General features: G+C 42.4%; 1 protein-coding gene across 1 annotated transcript in view; it reads left to right on the top strand.

Annotated features, from left to right (window-relative positions):
- LOC132206201 (utrophin-like) overlaps positions 1-19,566 on the top strand; it is a 68,538-nt gene that overhangs the window by 33,661 nt on the left and 15,311 nt on the right. Inside the window, exon 3 of the mRNA XM_059639446.1 lies at positions 16,665-16,933. Within this exon, the coding sequence (XP_059495429.1) occupies positions 16,665-16,933 (269 nt within the window). The remainder of the gene's footprint in view (positions 1-16,664; positions 16,934-19,566) is intronic.

The raw sequence follows: 19,566 nt of genomic DNA, 5'->3' as shown, positions 1-19,566 counted from the left end.
TATGGTTTTTGGGTGTATGTTTACTGTTTATTAAATCAGGTTCTGGCTCTTTGCTCATATCTCCAGGACTGAAGTCTTGCCAAAAATGAGGCCTCAGGGAACAGGAGTGTACCTGGTTTCAGAGAACAAGGAGGCTGCAGGGTGCTGATTAACATAATAAACAGCAGCTAGGAATAGAAGATTACGGCAGGCATTCAGTATAGCAGTTGAATAAGAGCTTGAGAGCCTTGTATTAAACTAGGCAGTGCAGTGATCTGTAGTATGAGGTAGAGAAGCACAGTGGAACTGATGGGCACAGATCTCTGAACTCTCAGCCTGTAGCAAAGATGGTAATAAATCTGAGGGACTTTTACATGAACACATTAATTTACAGATCATTGGGAGTGGTCTGGTATTTTGCTGTGGTCTTCCTTGCCCTGGGGACTGAAGTCCCATTTGATGTCACTGTTTGGTTCTATGTTTACAATAGACTCCCTTCGAGGATTGGTTTTCTTACCTTTGCGCAGAAAGTCCTTTTTGAAAATTTCTTATGTGACCATTGATCAGTTATTTTTGACTTCCAAATTGCCAGTGGTTTAGACCAACTGTTTGATTCAGACGGACCCCAAAATTGGGTACATTAAAGGAAAAACAGCTGGGCCATTGGAAGACGCGAGAACTAGCAAAGTCTTTGACTGAACTTTAGGGTGAGAACTGCCTGAGACGAAGAAAGCACAATGGAAGATGGCTGAAAGCCGCAAAAGACTACTGAGCACCCTGGACCTGGGTATCTTTGGACGAGTCCTTTTGAATTGATGGATGTGTGAAGCTGCTAATATGTAAACCACAATCTGATGGATTTAGTGTGTAAGAGAAACATGAGGACAGGTTAAAACAGGAGGTAATCTTCTTGAAGATGTAAAACTGCAGCACAACAGCAGTAATGGGACAACCTATGGCAGAAAGATGTCGGCTGTGTCAAGGTGAGGCATAATGATGAATGGCCTGAACTTCAGCTTGCAGGAGTTGCTAAGAAAAATTGAACAGATATAGTAAGAAAAACATGATTTTATCTAATGGCCTAATATTTAGTTCTTCATTCCATGTTATTCACTTTGCGTTTAATTTCTGTTGATGCAGTGGTTAATACCACAGCACACATTCTCTTACATACTTCAATGTGTTGTTGATCCGTTTCTAAGTAGGTTGAAAACTGTGTTAGTGCCACGCATAATGGAATTTTATGAACATACAACAGCAGTAAAAGTCAAAGTACATCTATGTTAAGTTTATAGAGAACTACAAAGTGTGTTCAAATGTTGGGAAAAGTCAGTGGAATAGTTTATTTGTGTTTTAGTTAATTACCAGAGATGCCTGTCACAATTTACAGAGAGCATATCCTGCTGTGGAGAGCCATGTCTTTGTTTAAATTGAGAAATTAAACATGTAATGATTCTCTTATATATTCGAATAACTGAAAGTAAATACAGTGGTCATTCTTAAATAGACTCTGCTTTAAACCCCATAAACCTCTCCAGCTTTGAATTGAGGAGGATAGTTATTCACCAGTTTTAAATACATTGATCGAATACATGTGTGTTCCATTTATCATTGTTCTAATTGTTTTGAAGTAGTATTTACTGTGGAGAAATGCAAGAAACCTGTTCTGGCCATGGTTTCCAGCCAAACAATTGGGGCCACAATTTATGGGAGTTTTCTCAATTTTCTGGAACTTAGTAGCATTTGACCATCGACTGCATGAATTATTCATATGCCTGAGAGTTTGTAATTAGTTTTGCTGACCTTTAACTGTGGCCTAATTTCCACTGCTAATTTAGTGAAAGAAATCCATACAGTATGGATTAACAAGAGTGCCTTATTCACAGCATTGTAAAGTTGGACCAGAGAGTGGATGATGCTTATACGAGCATCCATTTGCTGTCAGGTACCTGGATTGATTGAACTGACATTTCATTTCCTGACCTCCTGCCCTTGGCCTCTCTATGGCAACAATTTTGGAATTAGTAGAATAAGGTCTTGTTATCATGTTAAAAAGGGGAATTGTCAAATAGGATGTTTTTGGCTTTTATTGCAGTTTCAGGATAAGAGAAAAAGGTGCTGAATTAATTTTTCAGTGAAATTTGTATCCAAAGGCAGAATGACTGTGAAGTGGGGTTGTATCTGTCTGCAAGAACCAAGCATGTTGTTTTTATGGAATTAACAAATTGATGCATAAACATGGCGGAGGAGTAAAGTGTTACATATCATGGTTATTAGCTGATTAAAGCCTGAGTTCTTGTGCAGGGGTTGTTTCCTTCATGTAGATGCCTGTTGAGCGAGAGAGAGATTTTGTTTATTTGAATTTAATGTCTCTGGAGTTTAACATACTGTGAAAAGCATTTGTGTTGTATTTGCATTGCATTTCATACAGTTTTCAGTGTGCCAACCATGGCACAGAGCAAAGCAGTAGATCAAATGTATGACTGAATATTACGTTCAAGGTAGAGCTCAGTTCATGCAGCAGTCATAGAATCCTTAGTGTGGAAGCAGACCATTTGCTCCATCGAGTCCACGCCGAACCTCCAAAGAGCAGCCTATCCAGATTTATCCCCCTACATTATGCCTGTCATCCTGCACATCCCACAGCTAATCATCCTTACCTGCGTGCCTTAGGACTGTGGGACGAAACCGCAGCACTCAGAGGAAACCCACGCAGACATGGGGAGAACGTGCAAACTCCACACAGACGGCTGCCGAAGTGGGGAATCGAACCCAGGTCCCTGGCGCTGTGAGGCAGCACAACTAACCACTTATCCACGGCACTGCCCACTCAATATTTGGGAAATAAGGGTTGAAGACTAATTGTGTGTTTAAAAATAACCTAATTCTGGCTGAGTAGCTTCTTAAAAGTGCAGTGTTTTTGATAGTAGCAGACCGTTGCTTTAGCTAGCCATTCCTTCGAAGCCTTTCATCAGTTTCTGTTTGATTCTGGAACCAAGAGCCTCCTCTATCTGTTTTCTTTCATTTCGTTCTTCCAATCATTGATGTGTGGATTGCTTTAAGACAAGTTTTAAGCTCATTATCTGCAGATGCTTGATCCTGAGCAATTTTCTTGACAATCTTATTTTTAACCAGCAGTGGTTTGCTATTCCCTTTCACTTTTAGGGACAGACTGAGGAGGCAGATTCCAGATCTACCTCAGTTGGAATGGGAATCGTGTCCATGCAGTTGGCATTATTCTTGAGGGAATTTGCCCAACCCAATAAATCTCTGATATTTATTTTCCATTAAGGGCCCCTCATGCATCCTTTTCAGAGCATTAAAGCCTCACAACCAGAAATTGCTCCGACAAATCAGCACTTCTTAGAAAAAAGAGAGATAACAAGGTGTAGAGGTGATGAACACAGCAGACCAAGCAGCATCAGAGGAGCAGGAGGGCTGATGTTTTGGGCCTGGACCATTCTTCTGATTGGTTTCGGCCTGAAACATGAGCTTTTCTGCTCCTCTGATGCTGCTTGGCCTGCTGTGTTCATCCAGCTCTACACCTTGTTATCTCAGATTCTCCAGCATCTGCAATTCCTACTGTCTCTGAAACTCATTGTAAGAATCAACCTTGATTTCTTGCTTTGGGATCCATCCATTAATTCACATCTTTCCTGTAAGATGGAACCAGGAACGAAATACTTTATACCAGATACAAAATCTAGTGTGGCAGACTAAATTCAGCATGTGTCATGTGAACTGATACAGAAACAAGGTAGAATAAATGTTATAATTTAAATGGCTGCCCAGAAATAAAGACACACATACTCAACAGTTCTCGTACACCGACTCGAAAGTCTTTGTAGGTGGCAGGGTTAGACTATTAGAAGCACAGTCTGTAGCAAGTGCCATTAAGGAATTTATTTACACAAAGCTGAAAAAAATGCAGAGTTGTAGAGAAGGGAAAATGGAGTGGGGCAAATTGGATAATGCTTGCAGGGAACGAAAGTGACAAAGTGAATTGCTTCCTCTCAAGATTTAAGAAACTTGATATAGCCTTGCAAATCCATGTGCAACTTCAATATCTTAAATATAAAGTCACATTTTTACTTATGTACTTAAACATTTTCTTTAGTCACCACTGCAAATATTGAATCGGTGATTTTTAATGGCACTTCAGTCAAAGCCCAAATCGATCTTAGAAATAGGAGTAAGCCATTTATCCCTTGACCCTGCTGAATTTTTCAGTGTTATGGCTGATCTGATTGGGCATTAACTCCACTTTCCTGCCTGCCTTCCGTAGCCCTCAACTCCAGAACTCTAAAATCTGTGAGGCAACCTGGAATTAGTCAGGAACCTGGCCTCCACTGCGCGCTGGGCCAGAGAATTCCAAACTGATGACTGAGAACGTTTTCTTTTCATCCTATTTTACATAGGAGACCCCTTAATTTTAAACAGTATGCCTCGTCCTGGATTCCTTTCGGCATCTACCCCGTTAAGCCCTCTGAGAATCTTGTGTTTCAATAAGACCAGTTCTTATTCTTCTAATCACCAATGAGTTAAGGCCTAACTTGCTCAGGCTTTCCACGTAGTCAAGCCCTCATCCTAGGAATCAACATAAAGAATGTCCTTTTGAACTGCTTCCAATATAAATATATCCTTAAGGAAGGAGGTCAAAACTATACCCTGCTGAATATTGGGGCAGCTAGAATTCCCACCTTTTTTCAGTTCCCCTTGTAATAGAGGCCAGTGTTCCCTGATCTTTCTAATTGTTTCTTAACATTTTGCGACAAATTATGTAGCACCTAGGTATTACTTGTGTGTGTTTGTTACATTGTGTCTTCACAGGACCCTTGTGGTGCAGTGATAGTGTCCCTGTCTTTAGACCAACAAGTTTAAGTTTCACCTGCTCCAGAGGTGTGTAACAGGTTGATTAGAAATTGTCTATATTGTCTTTTCATCCGGTCAGTGTGAGGACTACCAATATCTAGAACTGGGTCTGATGCCATTTCGCCAAAACCTCTGCCTTGTTATTTCAAATTCTTTTGGTTTGTTGCATGTATGCAGAAGTCTGAAAGTAATAATGCTGCCACTTTTTCACCTTACTCCTAATTGTGGTGGTGTCTTGTTTGCCCTTCTTGATAGATATTTGGAGAAAGCTTGTTGTTTTTTATATTTTCTGCCAAATGACTCTCATGTCCCCTCTTTGTGTTGACTTGATTTTATAGTGCCACCCATGGTGGTTCCTGCCTGTGCCTTTCAGAGTGTTGTAGGGATTTTCTTGCTTCCATTCTTGTGTGACCAATTTTCCACACATTCTGTTTTATTTTCTTCTCTGAGCGTAACCTGACGGCATAGAGTTTTACATGGCTATCAATGTTCGGATTGCTGTTCTGACTCTGGCCGCCTTTGGGTTTTGCAAGCGTAGGCTGATTGAGCGTGAGCACAAGCCTATTGTGAATGGCTGAAAGAACATGTTTAATTTGATCAGCTACTTGTTAGCAGACATTTTGTTTCACATGGCATTAGATGTGATTCTGTAATTGGGGCATTGCTTACCAAAGAATCCAAAGTGTGTGTCAGTAGCTGCTCTAAAAAACAATTTAATTGGTTAATCTTGTAATGTATCTTATTCGTTCGAGCTAGATGCGACCTAGTTACATTCACAGGTGCTTTCTCCTGAACAAAATGATTTGTCCAATTTCTGCACTTTGTTTTTTTAATTACCCAATAGCGTGGTAACACTTTGACTAGTTCGAGTCAACTTGTCAATCGATCAGCCCTTTTCCTCTGTGCTATAAATTATGATCCTTTGAAACTTAGCATTCTTGCATTTGTCCTGATGAGTGCAAAGTGGAAAGCTGTGGCAAATTGTGTCTGTTTTTGGCAGTATTCTATATGCTGAAAACGCAAGAGATAACTTAATGAAAGGGCTGTTCCTTCACTGTTGCTGGGCCAACAACCTGGGATTCCCTCCCAAATAGCATTGTGGGTCAACCCATAGCAGGAGGAATGCAGCGGTTTAAGAAGATAGCTCACCACCACCTTCTCAAGGGAAACTAGGGATGGCCAAGAAATGCTGGCCAGCCAGTGACGCCCACATCCCACAAATGAAGAAAAAAATGAAGGATCAACATATTTTTTCTTGCTGATTAAACTGCTGTACATCTCCACTATTTCCTAGATTTATATATACAAAATATCTGACGTTTTTGGGGGGGCAATATTTTGAAACTTTCTTTAGTAATGTTATTCAAGAGTCAGCCTAATACAGATTAAGCTATCAATCTTAAACCTTGTTAAACTTGACAGAAATGAAAACTCTACTTTCCATTTATAGAGTTGATGCCACTATGACAACTTGTTGTCCCTAAATATTGCAAATAATAAAGAATTGCCAACCCATTCTATAATGGTCATTGTTTGGTTTGTCAAAGGCCAAAGGTCCCAAATCTGATTGAATCAACAACTGGATAGGCCTGTTCAGGTTGCATTAGTAGATCTTTAATTAATTCTGTCTGAAATATTTGATTGCACTGCAAGTATATTACATGAAGGCAAAACAGGTGGTTTCGACTATGTGCGGGGCTGAGGGTTCTTGTCAGTAATGTTGTTAACTTGTTGAATCCAACATTTTTTGTCCAGTCCTCCAAAGACAGTTTCCCTGTTTAGCCCTTAATAAACATCACAAACAGAGAGATAAAGCTGGGACTTTTTGGTCATGTGTTCTGGTAGCCCATGATGGCCTGGATTTACTGTAAAAATATCAGTGAAGCTAACGGTGGGCTAAATATTCCCAGCCTTTCTGGATGATGTGGGCAGTGCTGGATCAGTTGGAAAAAATACGACAAGATTAGAAAGAAATACTTGGCTTTGAGAAAAAAAATCCAGTTTTCCATCAAAGGTTTCAACGGTGAGAGATGAGTTTCACTGGTGTGCAGCAAAAGGCCTTTGTGCAAGTATTTAGATCTCATGACTATCTCACCTCACTTTGAGGTGAGGAATTAGACAGTGACAATTACTGACATGAAAGTCAGAGTGGATATTTGCCAGCTGCTGCAACTGCTTCTCTCGCCTCTATCTTGACCAGCAATTGTCAACATCGCAGGGTCTGCTCTCGGGGAAGTGACTGCTGGCACCCGCGTGACAACAGAGTTTGGCTTTGGACAAACCTCCTGCTGATATGCCTTCGACCTGCCTGGATTCACTACCAAATATTAGGTCCAGAACTGTGCACACCCTGCCCCCTCCCCCCTCCCCCGCCCCCGAATGCAATGCAACTCGAGTATTTTGCTCCCTTCCTACCTTGCAAACTTAAACTATTCCAGTGAATGGTTGGGTAGTTAAAGTCCCCTATTACGGCCTTATTATTCTTACCCTTGTCTGAAATTTAATTATATTTCAATCCTGTATCTCTCAGACTGTTCAGGAGCACACAACAGTAAGCTTGCCCTTTTTATGTTTGTTGCCTCCTTCCATATAACTTTGCTTTGTGATCCTTCCAAGTTATAATCCTTCTTCATTGATTCCTTGATCAATATTGTGACCCACCTTCTTTACATGGCCCACTCTTCTGTCTGTCCTGCTCTCTATCTGGTCTGAATACCCAAAAACGACAAGTGATGAGCTGCCAATCATGCCCATCTTTCAACCACGCCTCAGTTTTAGCTATGATATAGTACTCCCACATGCCTATCTGTACAGTCAGCTCATCCGTCTTATTCTATACACTGACCACATTAATGAAATACATTCTATTTAACCATATCAAGCTCACTTCTGTCTTACATGCCATTTGGTTCCTCACCCTTCCAGACTTAATCACTCACTCGCTGACTCAAACATTTTAACTTAGAATCCATCTCAAAATCTATCCCCTCTGAACTACTTGTCAGGATCCACCCTCCTTCCTTCAAATGACTAATATATGTTGTAAACAGTTGTAGTCCCACCGCCGATTCTTGTAGAACCCCACTGGTCATGGGTCACCAAACTGAAAAAGAACCCTTTATCTCCAATTGCTGTTTCTTGCCTATGAACCAATCTGTATCCATGCTAATATGCTACCTCCAACACTGTGGGCTCTCATGGTATCACTTAACCTTTTGTCAAAATACAAAGCCCAAAGACAACACATCTACAGAACATCGAACATTACCGAACAGAACAGGCCCTTCGGCCCTCGATGTTGTGCCAACCTGTCATACCAATCTGAAGCCCATCTAACCTACAATATTCCATGTACGTCCATATGCTTGTCCAATGACGACTTAAATGTACTTAAAGTTGGCGAATGTACCACCGTTGCAGGCAATGCGTCCCATACCCTTACTACTCTGAGTGAAGAAACTACCTCTGACATCTGTCCTATATCTTTCACCCCTCAATTTAAAGCTATGCCTGCTCGTGCTCGCCGTCACTATCCTAGGAAAAAGGCTCTCCCTGTCCACCCTATCTAACCCTCTGATTATCTTATATGTTTCAATTAAGTCACCTCTCAACCTTCTCTCTAATGAAAACAGCCTCAAGTCCCTCAGCCTTTCCTCGTAAGACCTTCGCTCCATACCAGGCAACATCCTAGTAAATCTCCTCTGCACCCTTTCCAAAGCTTCCACATCCTTCTTATAATGCGGTGACCAGAACTGTACGCAATACTCCAAGTGCGGCCGCACCAGAGTTTTGTACAGCTTCACCATAACTTCTTGGTTCCAGAATTCTATTAATAAAAGCTAAAACACTGTATGCCTTCTTAACAGCCCTGTCAACCTGGGTGGCAACTTTCAAGGATCTGTGTACGTGGACACCGAGATCTCTCTGCTGAGAGAATTAGCAGTCCTCTGGCACCTTAGCTGTGGCCAGAAATGACTTGAAAACCTTTACCAGGACCTCTGATATCTCCTCTCCTGCTTCATAAAGTCATGCAGTACAGAAACAGACTCACTTAATCAATATCAAAGCCAACTAACAAACATCAAACTACTAATCCCATTTACCTGCACTGAGTCATTACCGACCATACCCTGGCCCTTTAAATGCTCATCTGTTGCTTCTTAAATATTGCAAGCGTACCTGCCTTCTTCACCTGGCCAGGCAGCATATTACATGTTTGTATCACTTTTGGTGAAAACACTTGCCTCAGATCCCCTCTAAATAGCTGACAGTTCACCTGAAATCTATGCCCTCTGACTTAAACTCATTTACTGGTTCTCACAATAAATCTATGCCTCTCATAATTTTGTATACGTCGATCAGCCTCCTCTGCTGCATGGAAAACGCACTTAGCCTATCAGTTTCTCCTGATAAAACTTGCATTCAATCACAAAACAACACCCTGAAACATATACTGTCAACAAACCTGGCCAACACCTCTGTCTCCGGCTTGCTACAGTGTTCCACTGAAGCCCAGCGCAAGCAGAAAGAACAGCACCTCATTTTCCACTTGAGGACCTGACAGCCCTCCAGACTCAATATTGAGGTCTGTAATTTTAGGGCCTAAACTCTCCCATATCCCAGCCCCCGCTACCCGACACACCAGGCTTTGTTACCACGCAGCCTGCCACGACACATTCCCTGTTGTTAGTGACGAACAGTTCCCATTCACAACTGTTCACCCTCCCAGCCTGATTGTTTGCAACTCCTTTATCTGTCCACCTGTCTTTCTCTCTCTTTGGGCTCTATCCTATTGTTTACTCCCTACACTACCCTCCTCCCTATTTTCTGCATAGAAACCGATGTTTTCCCAGCCACCATCAGTTCTGGGGAAGGGTCACCGGACCAGAAACCTAAACTCTGTTTTCTCCTCCAACATATGCTGCCACGCCTGCTGAGCTTTTCCAGCAACGTTGTTTTTGTTCGTCATTTACAGCATATGCAGTTCTTTCGGTTTTTATCAACAAACCTGTCAGACTCACCAATGCTTTGAAATGCTCCCACTTGTTGCTCAAGACCCTGGGCTCCAGTTGCTCCAATACGAGGCACCTGCTGTACACATGGTCATGCAGACCAGCAGGAGCACTCAGCATTTGACATGTCGTGTAGGATGCAGCAATCATGGGTCAGAGCTTAATTCCAGGCATACCTTAACTGAACAGAACACTGATCTTTGCTTTTAATTTACTCATCCGCCTGCTCAATTGGAGGGAACACAAACCAGTGTTCCCACTCAGGTCTCTGCTCATACGCATGCTTTTCAGTGAGAGCCTTATCTCACCCGCTCCTCTCAATAACATTCTCTGACTGTCACTGGGCCATCACCGGCTCGTCTCAGTAAAACTGACTGACTGTGTGACAGGGCCCTCACCCTCTCCTCTCTGTAACACTGCCTGTCACAGGGCCTTCACCCGCTCCTCTGTTGCATTGACTGACTGTCACAGGGCCCTCACCCGCGCCTCTCAGTAACTCTGCGTGTCACAGGGCACTCACCCCCTCCTCTCAGTAACAGTGACTGACTGGACAGGGCCCTCACTCCCTACTTTCAGTAACACTGCCTGTCACAGCGCCCTCACCCGCTCCTCTCAGTAACATTGACTGACTGTACAGGGCCCTCACGCCCTCCTCTCGGTAACACTGACTGACTGTCACAGGCTCTCACCCGCTCCTCTCAGTAACACTGCCTGTCACAGGGCCCTCACCCGGTCCTTTCAGTAACGTTGACTGACTGGACAGGCCTCTCACCCACTCCTCTCAATAACACTGCCCATCACAGGGCCCTCACACGCTCCTGTCATTAACACTGCCCGTCACAGGGCCATCACGTCCTCCTGTCAGTAACACTGACTGACTATCTCACCCTGGGATCTGAATTGTCCAGTATCATCATCAACTGGGATCATAACACTTGTCATTTCAAAGGCCAAACCTGATATTACCACTCGAAAATGGAATTTGATTCATTCAATTGTCATACATCAATGACCTTGATAGTGTGTTGTAAATTACAAAATGAAACAAAATAGCCCTTCACCATTTTTCTTGTAAAGCAAATCCATCATATTTGATTGTTGTAGTGGTACAAAACACTAGTAAGTCACACATTGCAAAGTCCTCCTGAATGTGAGCCAGACATTTACATAGATCTGTGGTTAACCTCAAGAGGCAACCCAATCTTGTATTTGTTTCCTGTTTATGACTTTTTAGGCCACTTTTCTGACAAGAAAGACTTCACCAGTCTCCTTAAACAGCTGAGATCAGACTAAATACAAAGCTCTATTTTGTCCATAACCTATCCTTGATCAATGCTAAAGAAGATAACGCTAGCATTTAAATAAAATTGTATTTATAGAGTCATAGTGATACAACACAAAACAGACCTTTCAGTCCAACTAGTCCATGCTGACCATAATCCCAAACTAAAGTAGTCCTGCCTGCCTCCTGCACTCGGCCATATCCCTCCAAACATTTCTTATTCATGTACTTATCTGGATGTCTTTTAAATAGTGAAACTGTACCCACATCCACCAATTCTTCTGGAAGTTCATTCCACATATGAACAATCCTCTGTGTAAAAATATTGCCCCTCATTTCCTTTTTAAATCTTTCTCCTCTCATCTTAAAAATATGCCCCCTAGTTTTGAAATCCTCCACAGTAGGGAAAAGACATTTGGCATTCACCTTATCTAGATCCCTCATTATTTTATAAACATTCATTGGGTGACCCCTCAACCTCCTATGTTCCAGTGAAAAAAGCCCCAGTCTATTCTCACCTTAAATCTCAAACCATCCATTTCTGGCAACATCCTGGTAAATCTTTTCTGAACCCTCTCCAGCTTAATAATATCCTTCCTTGAACACCGACCAGAATTGGACACAACAGTGTAGAAGAGGCCTCACTAATATCCTGTACAACTTCAACATGGCATTCCAACTCTTCTCCTCAAAGGTCTGAGTAATGAAACACCTTCCTAACTACCGAAAGAACTGCAGATGCTGTAAATCATGAACAAAAACAAAGTTGCTGTAAAAGCTCAGGAAGTCAGGCAGCATCTTTGAAGGAAAAAACAAAGTTAACGTTTCGGGTCCGGTGACCTTTCCTCAAAACTGGCATTTCCCCTCTTCGCTGTCGACTGTACCACCAATTTTGGTAACATCTGCAAGCTTACTAACCAGGCCTTCTATATTCTCATCTAATTCATTTATATAAACGACAACCAAAAGCAGACCCAGCAATGATCCCTGTGGAACACCGCTGGCAACAGGTCTCCAAGATGGAAAACTTCCTTGCATCACCACTCTCCATCTCCTGCCTTTTATGCAATTTTGTTTAGTTTCTACTCAATTAATATTCCAGTAATAAACATCCCTGATGAGTGGCGGAATGGTAACCACACCCGAAGTGTTAACGCTGCTTTTCTTTTCCATCACAGATGTTGCCAGACCTGGTGAGCTATTCCAGCAACTTTGTTTTAGTACCTGATGAGCTGCGACTTTGTACTTGACTGACTTCCAACATCAAAAGTTCTAAATGTTGGAAGAGATTGGTAAACCTTGACTTCCTAGCTTGAAAATGTGCCTTTTATGCAAAGAAACTGTACTCTGGGACAGTGGTTTTGCAGATTTACCTGCAGGCCCAGCTGTGAATCAGTTGAAGAAGTTGCATGCACTGATGAATAGGCAGCTGTTTAGCCTCTGGATGGAATCCTGTGGAAGCGACGAGGGTCTAGGCCATTGACTCGAGAACTGATGAGGGAACGGCTTGCCCCAACCATCTTCCCTTCAGGGGAACACCAGCCTCAGGTCGCTGCCCTCAAGGGGTGTGTCATCCTGACCTTGCTCCTCTCATGCGTCGGCAGCTACATCTTTCTCCCCTCTGGCACTTAATAGAATGGCGGCAGACCTGGTGGGATTTCATTTGCCATGAGCTGTTGGCTCATCAGAACCCAGCAGGTGTACTGAGCAGCAGTGTCACTTGGGAGGTGATGATCTCTGTTACCATGGCAACCAATCTACGATTATTGCTCGATCTCGGGCCAGGATTGAGTGAACCACCATTAGCACACCGCTTCCCCTTCTTGATGTTGCACATTGAATGCCTTTGAAGGCCTGTTACATTTCTTAATGGTGATACCCCTGCCCACTGTTGAGTCAATACCAGTTGTTGTGGGATGATGTATGTGTGCGTCAGTTGCTCAGTTAGGGACTTTAACTCGCAATGAAGTTGGGAAGTTATGTACAAGTCTGCTCACCATGGATTTAATCTGGCTCTAAACAGAATTGTAGGTGGTGCCATCCTTCAACCTGATTAAATGTCCTCTATTTCCAAACTTGCCACAAGGGAAAGTACAAAATCCCGCTGTTTTTGTTCTCAATTCATGGTTTAATTTTGCAATCAGTGTCGTAAGCAGCAGATTAGTTCAGTCCTTGTGAAATTGAAGGCAATGCAACACTTTAATTGGTCACTTTTTAACATGGTAGGTTCTCAGACTGAGGAAATGGTGAATGTTGTTGATCTTTAATGCAATATAATGGAGGAGAGAAAAATCTGGACGACAAAACCCACAGGAAGAAAATTATAATCTGTCAGTGCTGCCTCCATGAGAACAACGCCAAGTAAATACCCGTCCCCATATCGAACAATAGAAGTTTCCTGCATAACAGAACATACCCATTGAGTGGGGAACTGACGAATAATGCAGGAGCACCATCGGATTGAAATACTTTTATTCTAAGGATTTCAGAACATGCTGGGATTTTTATTGCAAGCAATACTTGTGATGGAATATTCTTTTAATGTCAAAGTGCTGCAACAGTTTGGAAGAACCAATATTAAATGGATATTATTGCAGATAATATATGTGAATGAAATAAAATTGTTTGCTTAAAGTATTTTGTAATTCTAATTGAATGTCGCATTTTTGCATCTTAGTTGTCTTCTGTTTCTTATTTTTATAGAGCAGGTATTGTCCTGGTCACTTGTAATGCTGCCAATTCAAGATTAACTACATGGATGGTCTCTATCAGTTGCTTCATCCCCGATGTCAGTTTGTAATCCTGAATCCAATATTGTCACTTCATCTTTCAGTTCTGTTTATAATCAAAGTTTGAGATCAACAGCTTTCAGTTTACTATCTGGAAGTCAATTAGTGCAGATTTTGTTTGTAAACCAGCGTTCTGTATGTAAAACTGCCTCGTTTAATTAGATTAGTTAGTTGAGATTCATTTTAGTGAAATGAATCCTAACTAAGCTTCATCTCTTCCTCATTCTGAACACATGCTATGTCACGCAATGGCTATTCAATTTTGCATTGGTGCCGGTTGAAATCATGTGTATTCCAACTACGGATTGATACAGATGAAATAGTACCATTTCCTTGTTAGTACCATTCTCACCGTACAATGTTTCAGCATTTCATTACGTTTCTGTGTACAGTTCTGAACCAGTCCCCTTGCCCCTGAGCTTGCCAAATGTCTCAATGTTGTCATGACATTGTCAAAGAATTCATTTCTTGGTAGATTCAGAGATAAATTAATTTAAACTAGTATGTGTTAATGTCTCTGCTGTAATTGGGCGAAACACTCAGGCCATTGTCTTAATTTTTCTCTCTTGTATTTATATTGAAATGTTGACCATGCCATTTGCTCCACTTACTGGGATTGGACTTGTTACAGAAGCGCTGAACGTCAACTTGCCAAGTACAATTGGCTAAAAAGTATGAGGCCAATCAGTCTCTTGAAACACTTTTGCTGTGCAAGCAACATTCCAGCAGTAATTGACAATGAAAAATTACGTACGTGCTTCAGAAGATTCGATTTGAAACAGAGATTTGTGAATATGAATGGAGCTATATATGTCTCCATCTCGGGCACCAACCTCAAGTCCACCTGGACTATCTCCAACACCTCCCTCACCTTCCTGGACCCCTCTATCTCCATCTCGGGCAACCACCTAGAAACCAATGTCCATTTCAAGCCCACCGACTCCCACAGCGACCTAGGATACACCTCCTCCCACCCACCTTCCTGCAAAAATTGCATCCCCTATTCCCAATTCCTTCGCCTTCGCCACATCTGCTCCCAGGATGAGGCATTCCATTCCCGTACACCTCAGATGTCCTCGCTTTTCAAGGACCGCAACCCCACACCCCCGCAACCCCCCGCAGTGGTCAAGAACGCCCTCGACCGTGTCTCCCTCATTACCTGCAACTCATCCCTCACACACCGTCCCCGCAATAACCACCAAAAGAGAACCCCCTCATCCTCACATACCACCCTCCAACCTCTGGAGACAACGCATCATCCTCCAACACTTCCACCATCTGTAATCTGACCTCACCACCAAAGACATTTTTCCTCCGACCCTTTATACTTTCTGGAGAGACCACTCGCTCCATGACTCACTTGTCCGCTCCACACTCCCTTCCAACCCCACCACACCCGGCATTTTCCCTGCAACCACAGGAAGTGCAACACGTGCCCCAATACCTCCTCCCTCACCCCCATCCAGGCCCCAAGAAGACTTTCCACATCAAGCAGATGTTCAACTGCACATCTGCCAATGTGGTATACTGCATCCGCTGGACCCGTTGTGGACTCCTCAACATCGGGGAAACCAAGGAGAGACTTAGGTGTTCTGCAAAGCAGTCCCTATGCTCGGTTCACAATAAACAACTGCGCCTCCCAGTCGTGAACAATTTCAACTTCCCCTCCTATTCCTTAGACGACATGTCCATCCTGGGCCTCCTGCAATGCCACAACAATGCCACCCGAAGGTTGCAGGAACAGCAACTCATATTCTGCTTGGGAACCCTGCAGCCCAAAGGTATCAATGTGGATTTCACAAGCTTCAAAATCTCCCCTCCCACTACTGCATCCCAAAACCAGCCCAGCTTGTCCCCACCTCCCGCACCTGTTCTACCTCTCACCCATCCCTTCCTCCCACCTCAAGCCACACCCCCATTTCCTACCTACTAACCTCACCTCTTGACCTGTCCGTCCTCCCCGGACTGACCTATCCCCTCCCTACCTCCCCAACCTACACTCACCTCGACTGGCTCCAGCCCACCTCTTTAACTTGTCTGTCTCCTCTCCAACTATCTTCTCCTCTGTCCATCTTCGATCCGCCTCCCCCTCTCTCCCTATTTATTTTGGAGTCCTCTCCCCCTCCCCCTCCCCCTTTTCTGATGAAGGGTCGAGGGCCAACATGTCAGCTTTTGTGCTCCTGAGATGCTGCTTGGCCTGCTGTGTTCATCCAGCTGCACACTTTGTTATCCCTATATCTCTTAACAACCTCATGAAGTGAGTTCTCGAGTTAACTATGCAGGGGAGACTTAGGGATTTATCATTCTAACTTGCCAGGCCTGAAAGATGAAAGTTGGTTTATGTTGGATGTTTGATTCATAGCTATGAAAGATATCCTGAACGGATTTTTCATGTCTTTTGTTGAGAATTTTACCCGTTTAGTCACTTTAATCCTTTTCCTTTCTTAAAGTTTCCTTGGTGGTCATAAATTTTAAATATCTGCGGAATTTTATTCGGCTTTGTCGTGGTTCTCTGTGATTCCCCATGAATGGCTCCGTGACCTGCCAGCTAATTACAGAATTTATCATTGATGTGCCTGTAATAAAATCTTTAGTCTAATACTATATATCCCAATTTCAGGAGAAAGTCCAGAGAGAGCTTTTAAAGGAAAGGGGTTCCGAAAGAAAACTTAAGTTCCATTGATCAAAGTCATGAATAGTTGATAAATTATTTGCATTTCATATTTCCAGAACCTACCCCAGAAGAGAATGCCCAGAGAATTGCCAAAGCTGTCCGCAAACAGTCAATAGAAGTGAAGGAAAATTGGGAACAACTGAAAACCCATGTGAGCAACTGGCAGAAACAGGTGGAAAAGGCGTTGGAGAAACTTCAAGAACTGCAGAAAGCTCTGGATGATCTTGAGGTTCGTGTGATAACAGCTGAGGGGGTCCACACTGATCGGCAACCTGTGGGTGACCTGCTTATTGACTCATTGCAGGATCACATTGATAAAACCACAGTAAGTGCAATTATATTACACTTCACTTATGAACAGATGTAACCACAATGTTGTATCGAGACGATCAGTAATATGAGTACTACAGTAATATTGATTGAAGGGTTGTTAACTTAATTTGCAAATGAAAACTTAGTTGAGCATGCCTTCTGATGATATCACATCGTTAATATCAGTATAATTGAGGATTCTATTAGTCAGTGACATCAGCTGAGTTATCTGCTTGTTGCCATGTTGTCAGGATTAAAGGTAAAGTCTGAACACGCCATTTGGCAACTGCTGAGAGAGAGACAACTGGTTATGATTTAACCGAAGATCACCATGCCTCAGGCAAGTAGAGCGGTTGAAGCGAAGACCCTTTGTGGTAAGGTCACTGGTGTGGCAATTGAGCCCTCTCTGCAGGGCGTCAGTCTGCATCACAAACCAACTGAATTTGAATAGAGTTTAGGATTGGAGAGCAATCCATGCAATTGTATTTTTTTTAATGAATGTTTCTCACTGGCAAACTTTTTAAAAGCCAGCTCAGCCATACAGGCTAGATCAGTTCCTGATCTCAGCTGAATTTTTTGACGTGGGGTGGGTCAGCGTTAGGAGTTCATTGATTGGAATGAATTCTCATTAAGTTAGCGAGAGGGATTCTGCACGTGAATAGATCAATGTTTTGAAAAGAGGATGAGATATGAGCAAAAGTTTAATTGATGTGGAAGACCAGCCATAATCATCATCGACGGTGGAGCAAGCTTGAGCAGCCGTGCAACATTGTGCTGCCGCTATTTGACTTCTTCTGTGAAGAGGAAGGAAAATGGTCAAAGTTTCAAAAATGCTGAAGACCTCATCATTCTACAACATCAAAATTTGATTGTGTTCAGTATATTATCACTCCTGGTACCCCTAAATCCTGGTCTATCATCTCAGCAGCTCGACTCTGCCCAAAAGCTGTTTACTTGTGACATTTTTGAAGAATCTTCCCAAGTCTGTAAATCATTTTTGTTTTGTAGAATCAGAGTTGGCGTGTGGAAGGAGGTCTTCTGGCATATCATAGCTGTTTGAAATAACTCCCCAATTCGTCCCCCTCTGCTGTGCAATGACTTCAACCACTTATTATATATAATCTCTTTAATGGAGGGAAACTTTGAAGGCGTCTGAAAGGAGTATTAACGATCCCAGAATACAACTGAGCCTTATTAAGTTGTTAGTTCTGATGACCAAGAGCTTGATCAAAGAGGATTGTTTTAAAAAGTGCCTTAAAAGAGGAAAGGTACAGAGGCTAAGAGGTGTAGGAAGTTAGCGAGGTTTGAGAAGATTTGTTGCTCAGGTTGAGGTTCTGGATGTGAGTTTGCTCGCTGAAGGTGTAGGAAGTCTCTTGTTGGGTTTGAAGCCTACACAATTAAATGTTTGGCAACCAGTAGTGGACCATTTAAAATCAAGAGTGGGCAAGAGGGCATAATTAGATGAGTGCAGATATCCTGAAGTATGGTTGGACTGGTGGAGATTACCAAAGTACCGATAGGCATAACCAAGGAACAATTTGGAAACAAAAATGAGAATTTAATAAAATTACTGTTAATATTATCAGTGAGGTAGCAAGTACAGAGAATAGGATTTGGTTCAAGATGAGACTCAGGCAGTGGAGTTTTAGACGACCTCAAGTGTTCAATGGGCAAATGTGGGACTCTAGCAGGGAATGCATTGGAATTGTCAGGTCCAGAAGTGAAGTAGTTCCAGTTGAAGGTTTCACTGCTAATGAGGCAAGACAAGAGACAGCTTTAGGGATTTTATGAATGTGTTGTTGGACGTTCATCATGGGATAAACAAGATGCCAAGGTTGTGCTGAGACAAGCGTAACTTTACATTGTTGCCAAGGGGGAGTCATGCAATCAGTAGGTAGTGAATACAGATTGGTGTGGGGACCACAAACAGTGGTCTTCCCAGTTTTAAATTGTTGTCTCTACATAGTTCCGCAACTTTATGTTCCATTCAAAGGGCATTACTGACAAGAACGCAGAAGTTAGCCATTTGTTTACTTGACAATATATCTTGATTTTTCCACCATGTTCTCCAATTATTTCCAAAACCTGTGCAGTGTCCTAAGTGAACCATTCAAACCTGAAAAGGAAATGTTAAAATTGTGGAATAGAAAGTTAAATTTATTTTATTGAAAATTTAAATAAATTACATGAAGGTTTGACCAAGACTGCAAGGAATTAGATGGAACACCAGATGAATAAAACAAGCAGTAGTAAGGTGGTATTAGCTGGATGTTCCTGAAGAAAGAGAACACAGCCAACCTTTCTTCCATCAGGGGGATTAATTGTGTGGTGTCAGACACAGTCGATTAAATCATTCCTTCTGTCTTTCCTGTCTGACTGTACTATGGTTGTAATATTTCCTTTCTTAAAGGCTCAAGGTTCAACATACTTCTCATTTTATAAATTTTAAGAAGTTGGCTCATTATCAAGTCACGGTAGGATTGAAAACACATTCTATAACTGTTTGAAGTCAGAAGTCACATGACACCAGCTTATAGCCCAACAGGTTCATTTCAAATCACACAAGCTTTTGGAGTGCAGCCCCTTCATCAGGTGCAGTTAGTGAGGTGACCACACAGACACACAACTTATAAGCAGAGGGATCAA

This window comes from Stegostoma tigrinum, chromosome 34 (genome assembly GCF_030684315.1).
Source record: "Stegostoma tigrinum isolate sSteTig4 chromosome 34, sSteTig4.hap1, whole genome shotgun sequence".
Classification (NCBI taxonomy): domain Eukaryota; kingdom Metazoa; phylum Chordata; class Chondrichthyes; order Orectolobiformes; family Stegostomatidae; genus Stegostoma; species Stegostoma tigrinum.
The sequence above is the reverse complement of the archived record's forward strand: the minus strand, read 5'-3'. Positions and strand labels throughout refer to the sequence as shown.